This window comes from Marmota monax, unplaced genomic scaffold (assembly GCF_021218885.2).
Source record: "Marmota monax isolate L192 unplaced genomic scaffold, Marmota_monax_Labrador192_F-V1.1 WCK01_AAM20220418_F8-fsc00188, whole genome shotgun sequence".
In the NCBI taxonomy this organism is placed as follows: domain Eukaryota; kingdom Metazoa; phylum Chordata; class Mammalia; order Rodentia; family Sciuridae; genus Marmota; species Marmota monax.
The window spans coordinates 358393-376254 of record NW_026692655.1 but is presented as its reverse complement, the minus strand read 5'-3'; the positions used below and the strand labels follow the sequence as shown (position 1 = coordinate 376254).

Here is a 17862-nt window from a genome sequence, read left to right as displayed (position 1 = left end):
AGGTATCAGCTGAGGTCTCATCTGGAAAAAGAATCCACACAGATTTTAAACAGAAATATTAACATAAAGATGTGCTGGTTAAAGCATGGGACTAAAGTAATAGGGATTGCCTGGTAAGAAGAAAAGAGAACTCTATAGAATATAGGAATAGCAGATATAAGAAGTAGCCACTATCTTGAGGGCTGAATAGAGAACCTGAGGGAAAGATTCCTCTCCCCTCCAGCCAGGGGAAGCTGGTGCTGAAGAAGTTGTGTGGATGGACAAGGCCTGGCACTGAATGCAAATGCCCTTTTGGAAAACAGGTATATGGTGGGGAAAGTAGAGATTATATCCATATCAATCAACTCTGGAACCAACATTACACACTGCCTGGCACAGACACCCAATTGTTTTCTGTGTATACATCTGGAGTCTCCATCTAGATGGTGTTCTTTTAGAGCAAGAATTATGTTTTATCTTCCTCCTATAGCCAATCCTACACTATACAAGTGTTCAATAAGTTACTTTTGAATATATGAACCCTATTAAACAAACTGTCTTTGCCCATTCATTTTATTTTAATTATTCTTGTAGTTTATTATTTTATTCTATTTTTCTGCTATAAAAGCAAAAAAATGTTTATTATGGAAAATGCAAAAGTAGAACAAAAGAAGAAAAATACCAACCATATTCTTACTATCCAGAATTAATCACTGTTAATACCCCAGTTTATTTCTTATGCACAAAGTTTTTTCTTTCTTTCTTAAACATAGATGTATAGATGTATACACATCATATCCCACATGCAATTTTTTTTTTTTTTTTTAGTGCTGGATATGGAACCCAGGGCCTCATGCATGCTAGGCAAGCCTCTACCACTGAGCTCACCCTCAGACCCTGACCCATGGAAAGTGTTTCTTCAACTCCTCATAAACTCTTAAAGAGTTGATGAATTGCATACTCACACACACACACACACACACACCCACCCATTGATGTTGAAAATACCTTAAATGTTGACTGCACAGTATCTTGTTCTGAAAATGTTAAGTGTTTAATCACTCCTTTTTGGAACTTTTGGAATAATTACATAACAAACATGTGCTTAAAATTTTCTCTGGTAGACTTATTTCCCAAGATGGCTTTCTCACATGTGAAATTAGGTTAGATGGCCCAAATGCACTGATGAAAATTTAAGATCATGGGGCAACTGCTTCTGAACTCAGAAATTAGTAGCTTTCCCTTTTTAACAGGATACAAAGCTGAAACTCCTTCTTTGCCTTCTACTCCTACCATAGGAACACGTGCTCACCTATCACCTAACACAGCCGCCCCCTCCCAGCCCCCTCCTCACAAATCACAACAGGGCCCTAAAAGACTGCAGGGTCCTAAGCTAGTCCCATCCGCCCTTTTGTCCAGAAGCTGCCAGTTGGGAATGGCGTGACTGGAGGCGCCAACTGGAGGTTTCCCTGCGACCCTCCGCAGAGGATGGGGTGGCACCCTGGACGTCAAACTAGGCGCTGGGGCTTGTCTGGGCGCGGTCCCGTCGAGGGTAGACCGGGAAGTTTAAAGCAATAAATCTACAGTTTAGAGCTCCTGGGAGGGCACAAGACACCGCCAGTCCTTCCTCATCCCGAAAGACTGGCTCTTGGTCTCCCGCCTCGGCCTCTTCTCTGGCCCCTCTGCAGCCCTAGTTCTTCCCCGCAGTTTACCCGGTCAACCTCCAGGTCTTATCTGGTCTTCCTATTCTCCCCAGTGAAGAGGTCGCCCGAACCATAGGGTCTCCTTCCCCAATCCCTCCTTTTTCCCTCCCCCAACCAAGCTAGTCCCAGTACACACTCAGGGGTCACCCTTGAGATTCCGATGACCTTACAAGACCCCCACCATCTCGTCGGCACCTCTTTCACGTATCTGTGCGGGGCTGTCCCTCTGTCTTTCCGCCATGATTGACTTTCTGTCCTGTTTCACCTACCCTTCGATCTGCAGGTCCTGTGACCCTGGTCTTTTCATTTTATACAGTCTGCCCCTCTCGTGACAGCACCTCAGTCCCTAGAGGTCTCCTTCATAGCCCCTCCCTAAGCCTGCCCCCTCTGCGCCCCCGCCCACGTCGGTGCTTCTGTCTGCCCGCGAACGTGTTCCTTTGCTCCCGAAGTCTGTTTCTTAGTCCAGCCAGGCCCCTGCTCACCATCCCTCCCCGGAGCTAGAGAGGCCGCGACCAGTTCCCCTCCCTTGCCCGGCCAACTCTTCCCTCTTCCACTTTCTCTACTTTCAACCCATCCCAGCAGAGTCCAGGAAGTAGCCTGGCACCAAAGACTGACGGTGGTGATGCCCAATGGGGAACGCCAGCGGCGGCGGAGGCCCCGCCCAGAGAGCGAACGCGGCCACTGAACGCGTGGAGGCGGGACTTCCGCTGTCCCGAGGAGGGCGGGGGGAGCGAACTGTTGTGGTGCGGCGCGTTGGGCGGGCGGCGGCCGGGCGGCCCAGGGGCTGCCGCGGGACTCGGGGCGCAGCCGAGCCGCTGAAGGGGTGGGGCGGGCCGGACGCGCCGCGGGGCCCGGGCGCCGCGGGTTCGAGGCCCGGCCCCGCGAGGGGAGGCCGCGCCACCCCCGGGGAGCTGCCGGGCGGCGAGTTTGCCCCGCAACCGAAAGAAGGCGGGAGCCGGCGGGGGGGCCTTCGAAACCCCTTGGCAGCCCGGGCCCGGAATCCCTAGGGAGCCACCGCGTCCTGGGACGCCCCCCGGGACACCCCTGCTGCAGGGTAGCGATTCTGGGCCCCCGGCCGAAGGCGCCTCCGGGTGACCCCCGGCGGGGCCCTGCAAGCCGCGGGAGCTGACCCTGGGGCCTCAAGCCGGGAGGCAGGGGCTCTCCGGAGACGCGGGCCTGGGGCTGAAGGAGCCGGGCCTCTCGGACGCGGGGCAGGGCAGCGCCTGTCTGGAGACGGACTCCGGGACTCTTGGGTGCGGGGGTCTCGGCGACCTGCCCCGCGGGGAGCGCAGCCGCGGAGTGGCCTACAGGGCGCCCTCCCCTAGAGGGGCCGGCCCGGGGCGGGGAGATGAACGGCTTCAGCACGGAGGAGGACAGCCGCGAAGGGCCCCCCGCCGCCCCCGCCGCCGCCCCGGGCTACGGCCAGAGCTGCTGCCTCATCGAGGACGGCGAGCGCTGCGTCCGGCCCGCGGGCAACGCCTCCTTCAGCAAGAGGGTCCAGAAGAGCATCTCGCAGAAGAAACTCAAGCTGGACATCGACAAGAGCGTGAGTCCACCCGTGTCCGGGCCCCAGCGCCCGGCCGCTCTCCGGCCGCTGCCCCGGGCTGCGGTCCGTACTCCCCAAGCACTCCTTGCTACGGGCCTCGCCGCCCCTTATCTGCAGAATTGAAGAGCTGGACTCGCGATCTTAAAGGCCGCTTCAGCGCTGACATGCTCTGTGATTCTGCCCAGATCCGATAGTTTGGGGGAGGGGGGGCTTCAAGGATTCCTTCCTGGGAAGATTTGACAGCGGTTTCTAGCTTGTTATATATATATTTTTTTGGCTTTGGATGTTAGAGCAACGAGAGGGAGGTTAATTTGGGTGGGTGGGGGGCGTGAAGGAGAATCGGGGAGATGATAATGAAGGGATCCAGCTTTTCAACTTCTCCCACCTTATAGGAACCCTGTTACTTCTTCAGACTGGGAAAAGGTGACAGTAACTTCCTTGTCTCCCGCGGCCTCTTTTTCTGCAGAGGGTCACTGAGCTTGCTTGCTTTGCTTCGCAGGCAGCTGTGGGAATGAGTTTTTCTAGGATGTGGCAAAAATGAGGCCAAGGCCAGGTGTTGGGAGATGGCTCTTGTCCAGTTCATTGGAAGGGAGAAAAAAGTCAAATTTTTTAGGGGCAGAATCTTTGGAAATGCGGAGGTGGAGATTTAAATTTGAATAGGATTGCCCGGTGTTTTGTGCCTAATTATAGAAACTTCCTGTGTGATTTTAGCACTTCTAGTTAACAATTCTAAAGATGTGCCTATTGTCAACCAATTAAGAACTTTTTAGTTTGACATCTGTTGCTGCAAGCCTTATTGGCTGCTTCATGATTAGGAACTGGAAACAAATTAAGGGGACATTTAATATTCAGGTAAGCTAAGAGCTTACGTGGTTAATTTTTTTTTTAGAGCCAAATTTCTCCATGGTTGGGGAAGGTCAGAAGTTGAAAGGAAGCCCTCTTTTCCACTTATGATTTTATAGTTGAAACTGAGGCCCAGAGACAGGAAGTAATGGTGCCAAATGTATACAGCACCTGGTTAATTTCCTAAACCCATTATATGATTTCTTTCCAAGCCCCATGCATAAGCATTCATTAAGTCTTTAATAAATAAATCTTCCTTGTCATTTCTTTCAGGCTCTTCCCTTCTACCCTCAATTTTATTTAAAATCAATCATTATAGTGCATTTGCAATCTTGCATGGCAAGGTGCTATTTTTAAGTGATAGAGGGTGAGCCAGAAACTTTCTTGCTACAAATCTGTATCATTCAATGAATGAATGGATGGAATTCATCTGAAACAAACAACAGGCTAGACACCATGGTGGTCCCTGATGGTCACATGATGAAGTGAAATACTTAATTGTAGGACAGCAATGACCTACCCACTTGGAAACACTGCCTGCCTTCTCTGTGTGTGGTTAACAGCCTTTACTAGAACAGCTAATAACATTTTCCAGTTCTTTTAAACCTCTGGATGCCTTCACATCTGAATGACTTTGCTGCTGCAATGGAGGCTCCGTTTACCCATTATCCCTCCCCACCCCCTGGAAAACTGGTGGGGTTGGGCTATGTCCACCATTTTCACATGCACATCTAGAAGGGAGGCAGCCTAAACCTAGCACTAACATTCCCAAAAGGTAGAGAGCCTCTGAAAAGTACTAGGGTTTTGAAGTAGAATCACTCACAATTTGTTTCAAGGTGGTGTTGTGGAGTTATTTCTGAAAGGGATTTGATTTCATTCTCACAGGCTTGGGCAAGAATTCAATTCCAAGTAACTGCTGTGTTACAAGAATTTTTAGCTGTTACAGAAAGTAAACAGAAAAAAAAAAAAAAGCCAGTGACACAGCCAGGCTTGGTGGCACTTGCCTATAATCCTAGCAACTGAAGTTGGATCACAAGTTCAAGGCCAGCCCCATCAACTTAGCTAGACTTAGCTAGATGCTGTCTCAAAAAATAAGAGGACCGAGGATGAAGTTCATTGGTAAAGCACCCCTGGATTCAATCCTCAGTACTGAAAGAAAAGAAAGGAAACAACACTGGGACATTTGCATGGTTAAGGAGAAACAATGACTATTTATCTCATAAAAGGATCTAGCAAACAACCTCTTTAACAGCACCAAAAACCCAATTCAGGCTGTTTAACATTGGCAGTGTTCTGTGATTTTTTTTTTCATATTTTTATTGGGTGTGATTTAATAAGATATAATGTACTTGCAAGATGTAACATACCTAACCTATTTCTGATTTTTTCCTGGAGAAAAGTAGAAGTTGAGAATAGCATAAAGGAAAATATTGAGGTAGGAAAGGACATACATGTACTAGAGGTCAGAAGATCTGTGTGACCTTAGCCAGACTATTTCCTACTCTGGGTGGCTTCAGTTCGCCCTTCTACAAAATGAGATTTAGTCCAGTGGGGTTGCACTAGTGGTTGCTAAGTTCTCTTCCAGCTAGGATTTCATTATTCTCATGTCAGGACCTGAAACCTCCTAGCTAGATCTTTAAGAAATTCCTATTCTGCCTGTTCTAGTAAGTCTGTCACTGTGCACTTGAGGAGCAGCTAGATCTCTCAGCATACACGTGCTGGCCTGGCTAACGTGGAGCACCAGCTGCCTCTCAGGACTGGACAGTGTTCTCTGGTGTACTTCCCTGGAGAAGAACATGTCCTGTAGTACATATATCCCTGGGGGGATTCTTTGGAACACTGGCAGGTGCTGAGTGTGAAAGCCCTTTGACAAAGGGAAATCTGGCAAAGCTATCCCAGTTTGTAACTCTGTAAGTGGTGGCTTTTACTGGCCTAAGCTGCTTTTAGATGTAGGGGACTGCCAATATTGATGCATCAGCATTTATTGAGTGCCTGCTGTCTGTAAGACACCATTACAGTATAAACTTAAAATTATTCATGACTCACTAATCCAACCACATGAAAGTGATAATTCATCTGAATAAACAGTTTTTATTATTTTCTTCATAAAAAGGCCTGAATTAATCGATGCTGACTTCCTGTCAGCTTACTTTTATCTTTAGGGATTTAAGGAATAAACTCAAATTTAGAAGTCTCTCCAGAACATTTGTGCAGCATCTGTTTCAATATCAATAACCCCAAGTCATTTGCACAAGCATTCAGTTTCTGTAAGGTTTTGAATGGTTCCTACAGGCAACCCTTATATTCTTAAGTAAAAACATATTCTTCACATCTTAGCTGCTGTTGGCACCTTTGCTTACTAATATGCCTCCAACCTATCTTAGAAAATAAGCACTAATATCCATCTTATTTTATGTGGTTCCACTTTGTGAGAATTTCTGCATCTCTTTCTACTTCTCTTTGTGGATCAGATGTGAAGTGTTGCAAGAATACACCAATACATGGAAATAAAGTTTTTTAGAATTATCGTATAGTAGTAACCACTGTAAATGTAAAATAGGATGTACCGTCTACCATTACCACAGTCTCAGCTTCCCTCCTCCCCAGGGCAGCTCCGGCCTACTAACTCCTGTATAATTCCTACAGGTCTTCTGAAAATGTCCCAAAACTCCCTGCTTCAAAAAACCTTAAAGGACTCTGTCTAGTCTGAAGGAACATCTCAACAGTCTTCATGTCCCCAACCTGGAATCTCTCCTTATGCTCCTGCGTGGGCAGTCACTGCCACCCAGGCTGACTATTTACGCTGGGCCTCCTCACTATAACCTCTCTGTTATCTACACTGGGACCTCTCAGTTTTCTCTTTGCTCCCCATGTGGAATACTTCCCTGCCTCCAAGTCCTTCCTTCTAACTGGGGGCCTCCATCCTGACTATCTCAGCTATAGGGATCTCTGCCTGTGCTGAATCCGTGCCATTTATTGTCTTTACCATTCAGTGGAGACTTAATTTGTAATACGCTGTGTGGTGTTAGCATTCTCTTTGTGTGTGTGTGTGTGTGTGTGTGTCTTTTTTTTTTTTTTTTTTTTTTTTTTTACCCCCAGTGCTGGGAATCAAACCCAAGGCCTTGCACATGCTAGGCAAGTGCTCTACCACTTAGCCCTCTTGTGTGGATCTTGTTCTACAACTCTAGAGTCAGCTTTGGAAACTATGGCCTACATCTCATTCTTCTCTCTCTCCAGTGCCTTAAAAAGAAAAGCCCCATAATTTGACAGATCCCTGTTGCTGTTTCCATGGAATTGGCAACACTGACTTTTATTTCCTTCCCATCAGGTAAGGCACCTATACATCTGTGATTTCCATAAAAATTTCATCCAAAGTGTTCGAAACAAAAGGAAGAGGAAGACAAGTGACGATGGTGGAGATTCTCCTGAGCACGACACTGACATTCCTGAGGTAAAGGCCAAAAAAATCAGCCAGAGAGAGCTGGAAGAACGGATTCTAATCTGATCCTTCCCTCTGGCCTGGTCTTCTTTTTGTGCTGAAAAGTAATTTTAGTCCCCTTTGTTTTTGCTGTGCTTTATTTGAAAAGTGAACCATAGAATTATAGTAACACTGAACCTGAGAGCTGAAAGCTTGGAAATCGACTGGTCTGGCTGCCCCATCATTTTCCAGACAGGCACAGAGACCTGAGGTCGTATACATAGTTTGGAGACTCTGGTCTAGTCCTCTTTCCAATGACCACACTCCCTTTCTTCAAGAAACCCCTACTTGAATACAGCCACGATGTCAAATTTTTTCCAACCCTGTTTCTGCCTTAGAGACTTGAGTGTGTGTGATCTGGGGACAGTCTCTTCCCATCTGTTCTCTGGTCTGCAAAATGAACATGGGAGTTGTCAGTTCACACCAGCTGTGTCATGTCCTGATTCCACGACTGCTGATCAAGGCTTGTCTCAAGGATCCATTTCAAAGTCAGCTGCGCTGTTTCTCAATGCTGGCACTACTGACATTTCCAGCCAGATAATTCTTTGCTGTGGGGGCTGTGTTGTAGGATGTTTAGCAGCATCCCTGGCCTCTACCCTTTAATGCCTGTCACACCATCCCCTGAGTCATGACAATCAAAAAGTATCTCCAGACATTGCACATGTCCTTTGGGGGGTCCTGAGTTAAGGACCACTGTGATGGACCATGAGACCAAGGCCTCTCCACCAGAAGGCTGCCTTTCCTTAGGGTGCTGTGGTATTAATGAGGCTCCTGGAAGGAACTGGATTTTCTTTCTACCTAAATTGTTTTCACTTAAGACTCAGCAAAAGAAGAACCGTTTATAGTGTACATTGAATATTTGACGCATGAATATTTCATAAGGCAACCGCCTGTTAGCACTCAGAGTGAAAATGACTGTGTAGGAATAGAAAGAGTAGGCGGGCCTTTGTCTGCAGATGTGGAGGAAACCTTGGAAAATCAAGCCCTTCCTTTGGCCCCTTCCCCTGTCCCCTTTCCAACACTAGTTTACAGTATTTGTTGCCTTTAGCACTATTATTATTTTATAAACATGTATTTGGTTTCTGAACGGTTTTCACAAAAAAAAGGTTTTGAGGAATGTTTTGAAATGAATGAAGGACTTTGGTCCCTCATATTGATCATTCATTTTGTTTTTAAGTGCTCTCCACCTGCCTGAAGCAAGAACATCTCTTTTAGAGGCAGGTAAAGGCAGCCCAACTTTCTGGGCCTTCAATGTTTCCTGACTGTGCAGCTTTCCTCTCTTCCTGTGTTAGAAAAAACAACTGGGGGGGGGCCCTTCCCCTCTGTTTTCCAGTCATCTGCAGAGACCTTGACCCTAACCTGCTGATTTGTCCATCCACTACAGTAGCTTTTGGTCTTTCCTTGGAGGATTTTTAAGAATTCTAATACCTGAAGGCTCAGCCTAGGAAAGAACTATTTCAAAGTTACAGTATTTCTCACTGTCCTTCGTGCCCCCTCTATCCAGTCTGCCACCTAGTTCTGGCATGTCTTCCTCCATGATGTCTCTCCAGTTTTTGCCTTTTACTCCATTCTTAGTGTCCCCCTCTAGCATCACTACCCTTCAAAGCTTGACTTTATCATCTCACTAATGAATCATTGCTATAGCACCTCCCTCTGTCTCCCTCACCCCCAGTCAGCCTTCCCGGCAAAACTCTACCAACTCCATCTTCCTGAAACACACCACCCTCTGCCACCTATGATAGCTCCTCTGCTTCTCAAGACATGCTACACCTTTCATACCCACTGTGGTGGCCCCTTAGCCCATCCCTTTACATCAAGGCTGTGTGTGCCCATGATCTCCCATATTCCTTACTCCAATCCTCACTGCCTTTCTAGATCCTGTCCCTTCTTAGCTTAAGCCTCACCTCCTCTCCTCCTCCTAGGATCAGCCCACCCAGCCGAACTCTTTTCCACTGTTTTGTTCCCCTTGCCAGTCGCTCGTCCTCAATGAACAATTTCTAAGAATTCTTTAGTGGCCCTCCCCATCCTCACCCCCACCTAGGGTATGCTGGGCACACTGTGGGCTCTTGGTGAATCCTGACTGGTCAGGTGATGAATAATGTGTTTCTCCTCTTCTGTCTAGGTCGATCTGTTCCAGCTGCAGGTGAATACTCTACGACGTTATAAACGACACTACAAGTTGCAGACGAGACCAGGCTTCAATAAGGCCCAGTTAGCAGAAGTAGGTAGACAAAATTTGGATAGAGAAAAGAGAGAACTATAATTGTGCCACGGGTGTAACCCTGATTCTTCCCTACAGCAGATGTGGTTCAGTGGTTAAGCACCCCTGGGTTCAATCTCAGATACTAAAAAAGAAAACACACACCACACACACACACACACACACACAATAAGCCAGGCACACAACGGCATACACCTGTAATCACAGCTGGGCAACAGGCAGAAATAGAGGGAACTCAAGTTCAAGTCCAGCCTGAGCAACTTAGCTAGACCCTGTCTCAAAATAAAAATAAAAGGACTGAGGCCAAAAAAAAACTCACAGAAGTTGGTAGCAGAATCTCAGGACTCCTGGCTCTTAAGAATTCTTTTTGTTTGTTTGTTTGAATCTTTTTTGCAAGATACTTTATAGATATGGTCCTTTATGCACATCAGATTTATCAGGTTAATCATCGTCAAAACCTTTGTTAATAAAAAATATAGGAGCTATTTTTTCATTTTTTTCCTCTTGATTTCTTCTTTTCTTGGTGTTAGTAATGGAAGTATTTATTATGATGAATGGCATCCCAAAAAAGTTTTCTCCTACCCTGAGTTCTTAACAGTTTGGAAAGGGGAAAATTCTCCTTTGGCATTTTGTGTAGTCTCCCATCCTCCCATCCACCCCACCCCACCCCACCCCCTCCCCCACCTCAAGACAGGTTCTCACTATGTTGCCCAGGCTGGCCTAGGAATTCCAGGGCTCAGTGATCTTGCCTCAGTCTCTGCAGTGTTTGGTTCTACAGGCATGTGCCCCCACACTCAACTTTCTCATCCCTCTTAATGTGTTTTTCTGCCTATTATTGTAGAAATTTAGACAATGGAAAAAAATAAATAAATGAAGTTCTACCATTCCAAGATAACCACTCTTCATTTCTAGTTCTCTCTTTTTATCTGTCCCAATCACCTCTATCCATCCATTCAGAGATTTCCTAAAAGACTCCACCCTACTTGTTTTGAGTCTTCCTTTAGAGGTTTCTTGCTGATCTATGGTAGTTTTCTTAAATCTTTCCTCCTCCAGTGTCCAGATTACACATAGGAGCATACAGGCCTTTCCTACTTTAAAATGACATTTACCCATTTGCTAGTATTCACCCCTGGTGGAAAGGATAGGATGAGGTGGGGTAAGAGGAGATCTGCCTTCTCATGTCTTACACAATAAGCAAAGTGCTGGGAATATATGGTAAATTATGTGTCTTCCTACAACTCCATTTTGCCTGTTCAGGTCCTTATATTGTTTAGGGCAGTTCTTGGTTCAAATGGTTACATCTTTTTCAATTGACTGTTCATTTGACACAATTCTAAAAAGACACTTTTCTGCCTACTTTAAGGACCTGAGTAAGATTTGGTAGCAGCTGGCCAACCAGAGCAATCCTGAACTGCCAGGATGGATGGTTGGCTGCCACTGAAATAGACCTGTGCCTTGGTAATACTGTAAGTTAAAGTGCTGCTTTTGGAAACAAACCACCTAACCCCTGGGGCAAAAGAGCATCCTGAGTTCTGCAGTACATGGCAAGTCCTGCAATAGTCAGAATTCCCTCCTAGGGCTGGAAGCAACTCCTGTTCTCTCTTTTGCATAGTCAAGAACATGTGGCTCTGATTTATGCATGGTTTAAGGGACTTTGGTTTTTTTTTTCCCCTGCGTAGACTGTCAGCCGGCACTTCAGGAACATACCTGTGAATGAAAAAGAGACCCTCGCCTACTTCATCTACATGGTGAAGAGTAACAAAAGCAGACTGGACCAGAAATCAGAAGGCGGCAAGCTTGAGTGAGGAGGAAGCACACCTTAAAGAAATGAAGTATAATGCTCAATGCACAGGTGATATCTGTGACCATTAAGCCCATAAAGACTGTTAAATATTATTGTAAATAAAAAAGTTTGAATGATGAATACTGTAAATCTTTTTGGTCAGGAGGATTATATTCTCATGATTCAGCATGTGTATAGAAAGACTTTGTTTTCAGATAACTACTGGACTGAAAAAAACAGGTTCATAAAAATAATTTAAAACCATGTATTGCAGCATTCAACAAAGCATTAAGTCGATCCTACTGGAAATATGGAATAAGAAATATTTTGGTATTCACCTTGTATGCCAGGCTGCCACATGCAAGACATGGCCCTGGAACAGCAGCAAAGGGCAATTGATGGTGGAGGTGTGGGAGCAGACCTGTTTGGACTTGCACACCGCCCACTGAGGACATAGACGTCCTGCTCTGTTGCAAGCTCTGATTAGCACATCAGTTTGACACTGGTCCCTCTCACTTGCCCTGTGCCTTGTACACAGTGGGCACTCCATCAGTATTTGTTAGCTAATTGAGCAGTCACAACAGCGCCAGTCCTGTAACATCTGCTTCCATCCTCTCATTGAGACCTCTGCCATTTCTGTTGCTCGCTGCTTAACTGCTAGGTGTGGAAGAAGTCCTGGTGCATCAGCAGGGAGGTTTCAAATCAGACGAGGGTTTCAGGACCGTTGCATGTTTTATTTGTCCAGGTTCCAGAAACAGAATACAAAGACCCTCACGGGAGGGTCCTTTGCATGCCTCTCTATGCTTTACTCTTTGGGGCAAAGTCATGTATTGTGATTTCAGCCATGCTCCTCCTGGGTACTAAGTGCTTTTTAACAAACAGAAATTTAGTGTTAAAAATTTGGGGCTAATGTTTTGAGAAGTATTCATCCTTAGTTCACAGCCACCAGAAAATCTGCCAAGGACCATGTGATTCCTGTTGGGAGTCCAGCTGTGGGAAAGACTGTCTGGCTGCCTTGACTCCCTGGGCTCTGCTAGGCAGCAAATCATGAGTTTGAGCAAAAAAGGTCGATTCCACTTGATCCTCAGTTTTGCAAGAAATATGCCTCCCTTTTAGGGAGAAAGATCACTAAAATAATTTTTCAAAATATTTCAATTAACCTGATTTTTTGTTGTTGTTCAAAAATCAAATTCTTCTATCTAATTATATCAGAGCCAAAGTATCCTGTGAAAGCAAAGTTTTATAATTCAGAAGTATACTTGTGCAAAATTCTCTTATAGCATCTTGGTGGGACAGAGAATGTAGATCAGAAAATGGGAGAAAAAGATAAGAAAATTGGATTCTAATTTCTAACCATCTTGACATACATATGTTATAGTCAAAGGTATGATTTTTTCCTTCTTGGTTTCAATTTAAGCCTTAAATGATAAGAGGAGCAATGGACAGCCTGGCAGAGTTTTAGTGTCTTATCTGAGCTTAATCTAAGCACTATCTCAGAGAAGTCAGAACTAAACCCACACTGAGCAGGTGGTGGAATGTCTGGAGGTCTCAGTTCCGTGGAGCAGAGTACTGTGATTTCTATGGAATGCAAACAAGGCCACCGCTGTCACTAAAATGCAGTATGTTCATTGCCCCATAGCTTTCGCCAGTGTTCAAAATGCATGTCCAGCAGATTGCAGCTTTTCAAAATATGTGTGAATGAATGTACATAGAATATACTCTGGGCAATGAGGGGGCCTATTTTGATACGTCTCCTGGCTGTGGAGGGTATAGCAAGGTGCTCTGAGTGTTTCAGTCATTCTAATTCAGTATGTATCTAGGGACTATCCCTCCTTCATAGCTGACGGATGTTGGCATAGCTATCGAAAAGGCTCAGCAGGGGCTGGAGTTTGGGAGCAGATGGGCCTGCAGGAAAAGGCATCATTAACCTGATCCATGGACATGTCCATGTCTTAATGAGGAAGAAAGTGGATCTTTCTGGTATGTGAACCAAAATTGTGGGCATTATAGGTCATGTCACCGTTTCTTTAATAGCAAATCTGTTTTCCCAGCTGCGAGCAGTACATTTCTGGATAAGGTATGGTGTTGGGGGCCGTGTGTTCAGCTGCATCTGTTAAGAACGCTGTTGTTCCAAAGTGAAGCCTGGGAAGCTTTTCACCTTGAACCAGCCACTGCGCACACATGGTCACATGTTGTCTTTCCTCTGAAGTGGCTGCTGTGGGAAAGTAGAGATTGTGGGTATCTTTTCAACCTTTCAAAACAGGTGAGAGAAAAGCAAAGTTATTTGAACTTGGGTTTTTCTCATGTCCAGAAGTCTGTTCTTTCATCACGCTACTAAACCACTTGCCTTAGCCTCTTCTGCAGTTTTTGATGGCTTTATCCATGGGTAGAAGACTTCTGCCTGTGAGAAATGGCCAGGCCCTCCAAAGCCACCAGGTCTGGCTCTAGGGAGTGGTGGGTTTGGGGAAAGCAGTGTTCATCCTGGCTGCCTGCATTTCTATGCCACTGTCAAGGACACTTCCCTCCACCTGTGACGTTGCAGCATTGCCTTCTCTCTTCTTGGTGCTCCTGGGCAAAACTGGAATTTCAGATCCAGAACTGGTATTGTCTTCTTAAAGAGTACAGTTACTGCCTCAGTTCCAGCCTGGTATGATTGTTTCATGTGCCCTGAAGGTTGTCACATGCAAATGTCAATATCCTACCATTCATGTTTCATTTTAAGGTTTAAAAAAAAAAAAAAAAAAAACTTAGGTTAACAGTGGTATGTGAAGAAGATCATAACTGAATCTCACAAAAGATTGAAAGCCAAAGGATTCAGGACCACTGTTGTAAACAAGGAGGGATTTCACTGTGTGTTACAGCTGCCGAGTGTTAGATGTTCCAGTTGTAGTTAAATAGTCACTGCTAGCCTCTTGGAGAACAGATTTTAATAATGTTTGTGATGGAATGTTGCATCTAACCTTGGCATTTGAGCTGTTTATTTTGTGGGAAATACTTTGTTAATATCCACAGAGCAACTGCCTGGTGGAAGGCGGAGGAGGGGGAAGAAGCTTTCTCTGGGAGCCTTGCATACTGAAGTAGGCTGTCCCACAGGTTGATCCCAGAGAAGTTGCTTCATGGAAATCATCTGAAGACTCAATTGCCACAATGACAAGATCCAAAGGTTGGGAAAGGGTATTTAAGTGATCCAGTCCAGTCTCCCCGTAGGTGCTGACATTCTGCCTCCAACTGTCCCACCAAGGGAGCAGTCTGGGCTTACACACCTCTGAGGACAGAGAACTCACTACCTCCTGGGGAAGCCTGTTCTACCTTTGTAAACCTCTGGCTTTTCTATGTTCTCTGTAATTCTCATCTTAGTCTCTGCCCCATGGGGGCCACATGGAAAGTTTCTCATTGGCAAGGACCTCATTTCTGGCATTGGCCCACAGCATTGCCTTTGTCATCTAAAAAGGAGCAGCAAGGACACAGCTGTTTTGGTGTCCTGCCTGTCCTTTCCCTGAGTTTAGTCCACTTAGCTCCTTGTTGGGGAACCTTGAGGAAGCTCCACCAGCCTGGTTATGCTCACTTGTTCTTGCCAGAGTGGGTGAAGTGGGAGTGGGTGTTACCAGCCTGCTAAAAAAATAACCTCAGATGGCTGAGGCCTGAGTTCTGTGCTTGTCCCATAAAAACTAATGCTCACAACATCATTTAGAAAAACCTACAACTAGAAGATTATTAAATAATATCATTGCTTTGCACAGAGTTTAAAGGTTCCATGGTATCTGAGGGCTGTGGCTTCAGATTCCTGTAAAGACTTCACATTTAGTGAAAACAAAGCTTGTTGGGGGAGGAGGGCTAGTGTCTCAGTGTCAGAAGTGACAGATCTTCAAGCTGCAAAGTCCATCAAGGTTGCTGTTGTCCCATCATCCATCTTTAGAGAATAGGGAACTAAAGTTGCAAGATGTGCCTGAGGTTACATGGGACCTCACTTGGCATTATGGGAACTAGCCTTGGGTCCTCTTGACCTGTCCAGCACTCTTCCCCACTCATTTGCAGTACAACTCTAGTGCAGTCTCAGCTAAGCTGCCTTCAGATTCTTGAGAACTTGTAACAGAGCAGTCCCCAGCAACATGACTCTCAGGGACTGACCTGACCTGTGGAACTTAAGGTTGAGTGAAATGATTAGGCAGTTTGAATTTTGCAAAATGCATGTAAGGGAGAAGAGTTCTAGCCTGTAATTTCAGGGTGTAAAGCCCTAGTGGGAGATGTAGTGTTGTCCTAAAATCCAGATTCTCATGAAGTGGACTTATTCTGTGGTCTCTTGGTTGGACTTCTGCCTTTAAGGTTGTATGGTTCCACTGGCCCTGGCTCCAGGTCTATTCCCAGGATCTAGACAGTTGATCTGAAGGGCAAAGGAGCTCAAGATCATGCCCAGGAAGCGTGGTGCTTTAGGGGTGCCTTTTTATTCCAAGTCTGTGGGTAGAAAGGGTTATGTTGGTCTGGTGTTTGAGGCAGAAACCTCTAACTCAGTTTTCTCATCTAGCTTTCACCTTCAGTTGCTCTCACTTAATCAACACTTAATCAACACATTTGCCAACGACAGAGGGTTGTACAGAATCCCTGTTTTTACCCCTCTATTGTCTGCTATGCCCATCGGAGTGTATTTTGGGGTATGGGGTTTGCGGGGGGTGGGGGTTGTCCATTTTGTAACTGCCTTATTGAAAAGTAAGTGCCCTTCCATTCCAGGCCTCCTCATATTGTACTCATTTCCTGCCAAATTTGGGGGATCATTTGTATTTTAATTTTGTAATCTATGGCTCTGTACTGTTGAAAGGCTCTCGATTCTGTAGAGTCTCCTTGGTATGTATGTGACTTTTCATGTTGCAATATCACACAGACTGGGATGGCCCGACTTTCGCTCTTAATAAATGATCTGAATAAGTAAGAGACACAGTCTGTTGTTCCTGTTGAATTTCTACGGAGAATTGAGATGTTTTCAGTTTCAGGCTGGGCCCCTGGCTACGTATGACCGTGGTTAATAATAGTAGCCTTGCCTCTCAGTCCCAAGCACCAGCACCCACTATGCCCTGCAGTCTTGGTGTGCACCAAATAAGATCAGATCACAGAAGTTTGGGCCCAAGTTCAACTGCTGCTGTTCCTCTCTCACTGGGAGGGTGACCAGCTGGGATCCAGTAGCCTGAGTCTGGGAACTCAACTTCCATACAGTGTACCAGACAGATATCCTCAGCACAGAGTTCACTGTCTGTGTCTGCAGTTATTCATCTGTAAGATGAAGGTCCTAAGTAAACCAGGTGGAGGTTACAAATTGAAATGCCTGCAGAAGGTGGACTATGAACTAGAAAACTCAGATCCCTTCTAAGGGCAGTCACTGCTCAGCTCCTGCCTGTCACTGCCATGTAGGAAATCCAGAGCTTCATGTAAATATCCTGGTGTCTAAAGTCTCAAAAACTTTGTATGGACTGGCATTTCTTCACCGCTCATAGAACCTTGCTATTTAAAGTTGACCTCATACTTGGTAGAAATGCAGGATCTCTGCCCACTCTCCTGCAGTCTATCTACTGAATCAATCTGTTGACAAAGTCTCCAGGCAAGTTAAGTGACATGCAGTTTACAGTTTAAGAAAGCTGAGTTCCATGACAGCTTTCCTAGTGCAGGTCCCCGAGTCCTAGCAAGCCTCTCACTGCTGGTAAGGAAGAAAGGCAAGCCTCAGGCACAGGTGCCACTTAGTGACATCTCTGTCTTCAGAATGAAAAGTAAAAAATAAATAGTCATCATGTGAGTTAAGTAGAATACATCCTACCTGTAAAATGTTAAGCTTCATGGAAATTTTGTAAAGTAGACTCCTCCCCTCCCCATACCCGCCCTCCCCATCCCACTCCCTGTAAACAGCACATGGAGAGGACTCTTCAGAGACATTTTGGGAGTGGGGCAGGTAGGCAGACCTGATCTCTCCAGAGCTCACAGGATTCATAATAGATTGTTACGGAAGGATGCCATCATTTACAGGGTCCCTGAGTTGATTTCCTGTAGAAAGCAAAGGAAGTTCTGATTTTCAGTCCATGTTAGACTATTGGCAGTTGTTTCTACTTTTCTATCTGCTGCCCTCCAACCCCTCCTCACACATTGAACTGAAAAGAGGTGCTTTGTCCCCAAGTTTCCCCCCAACTGGATGGTCCCCACTGGAATGAAAGAATCCACAAACATCACATTTAATGAACAGATGAACCCTCATTTTTATTTATTTTATTTTTTTGGAAGTACTGATGATTGAACCCAAGCCCTTGAACATGCTAGGCAACTACCACTGAG

The 17862-nt window shown here is 45.6% G+C and overlaps 1 protein-coding gene and 1 long non-coding RNA gene across 2 annotated transcripts in view; one reads left to right on the top strand and one right to left on the bottom strand.

Moving 5' to 3' along the window:
• LOC124093855 (uncharacterized) overlaps positions 1–2113 on the bottom strand; it is a 59508-nt gene extending 57395 nt beyond the window's left edge. Inside the window, exon 1 of the long non-coding RNA XR_009226941.1 lies at positions 1952–2113. This is a non-coding gene — a long non-coding RNA (uncharacterized LOC124093855). The remainder of the gene's footprint in view (positions 1–1951) is intronic.
• Positions 2114–2529: 416 nt separating this feature from the next.
• On the top strand, positions 2530–16481 carry Sap30l (SAP30 like). The gene is made up of 4 exons (XM_046446389.2): positions 2530–3228; positions 7400–7522; positions 9672–9770; positions 11450–16481. The coding sequence occupies exons 1-4, from the start codon at positions 3031–3033 to the stop codon at positions 11573–11575; spliced, it is 546 nt and encodes a 181-aa protein (XP_046302345.1). The 5' UTR covers positions 2530–3030; the 3' UTR covers positions 11576–16481.
• The last annotated feature ends 1381 nt before the right edge of the window (positions 16482–17862 follow it).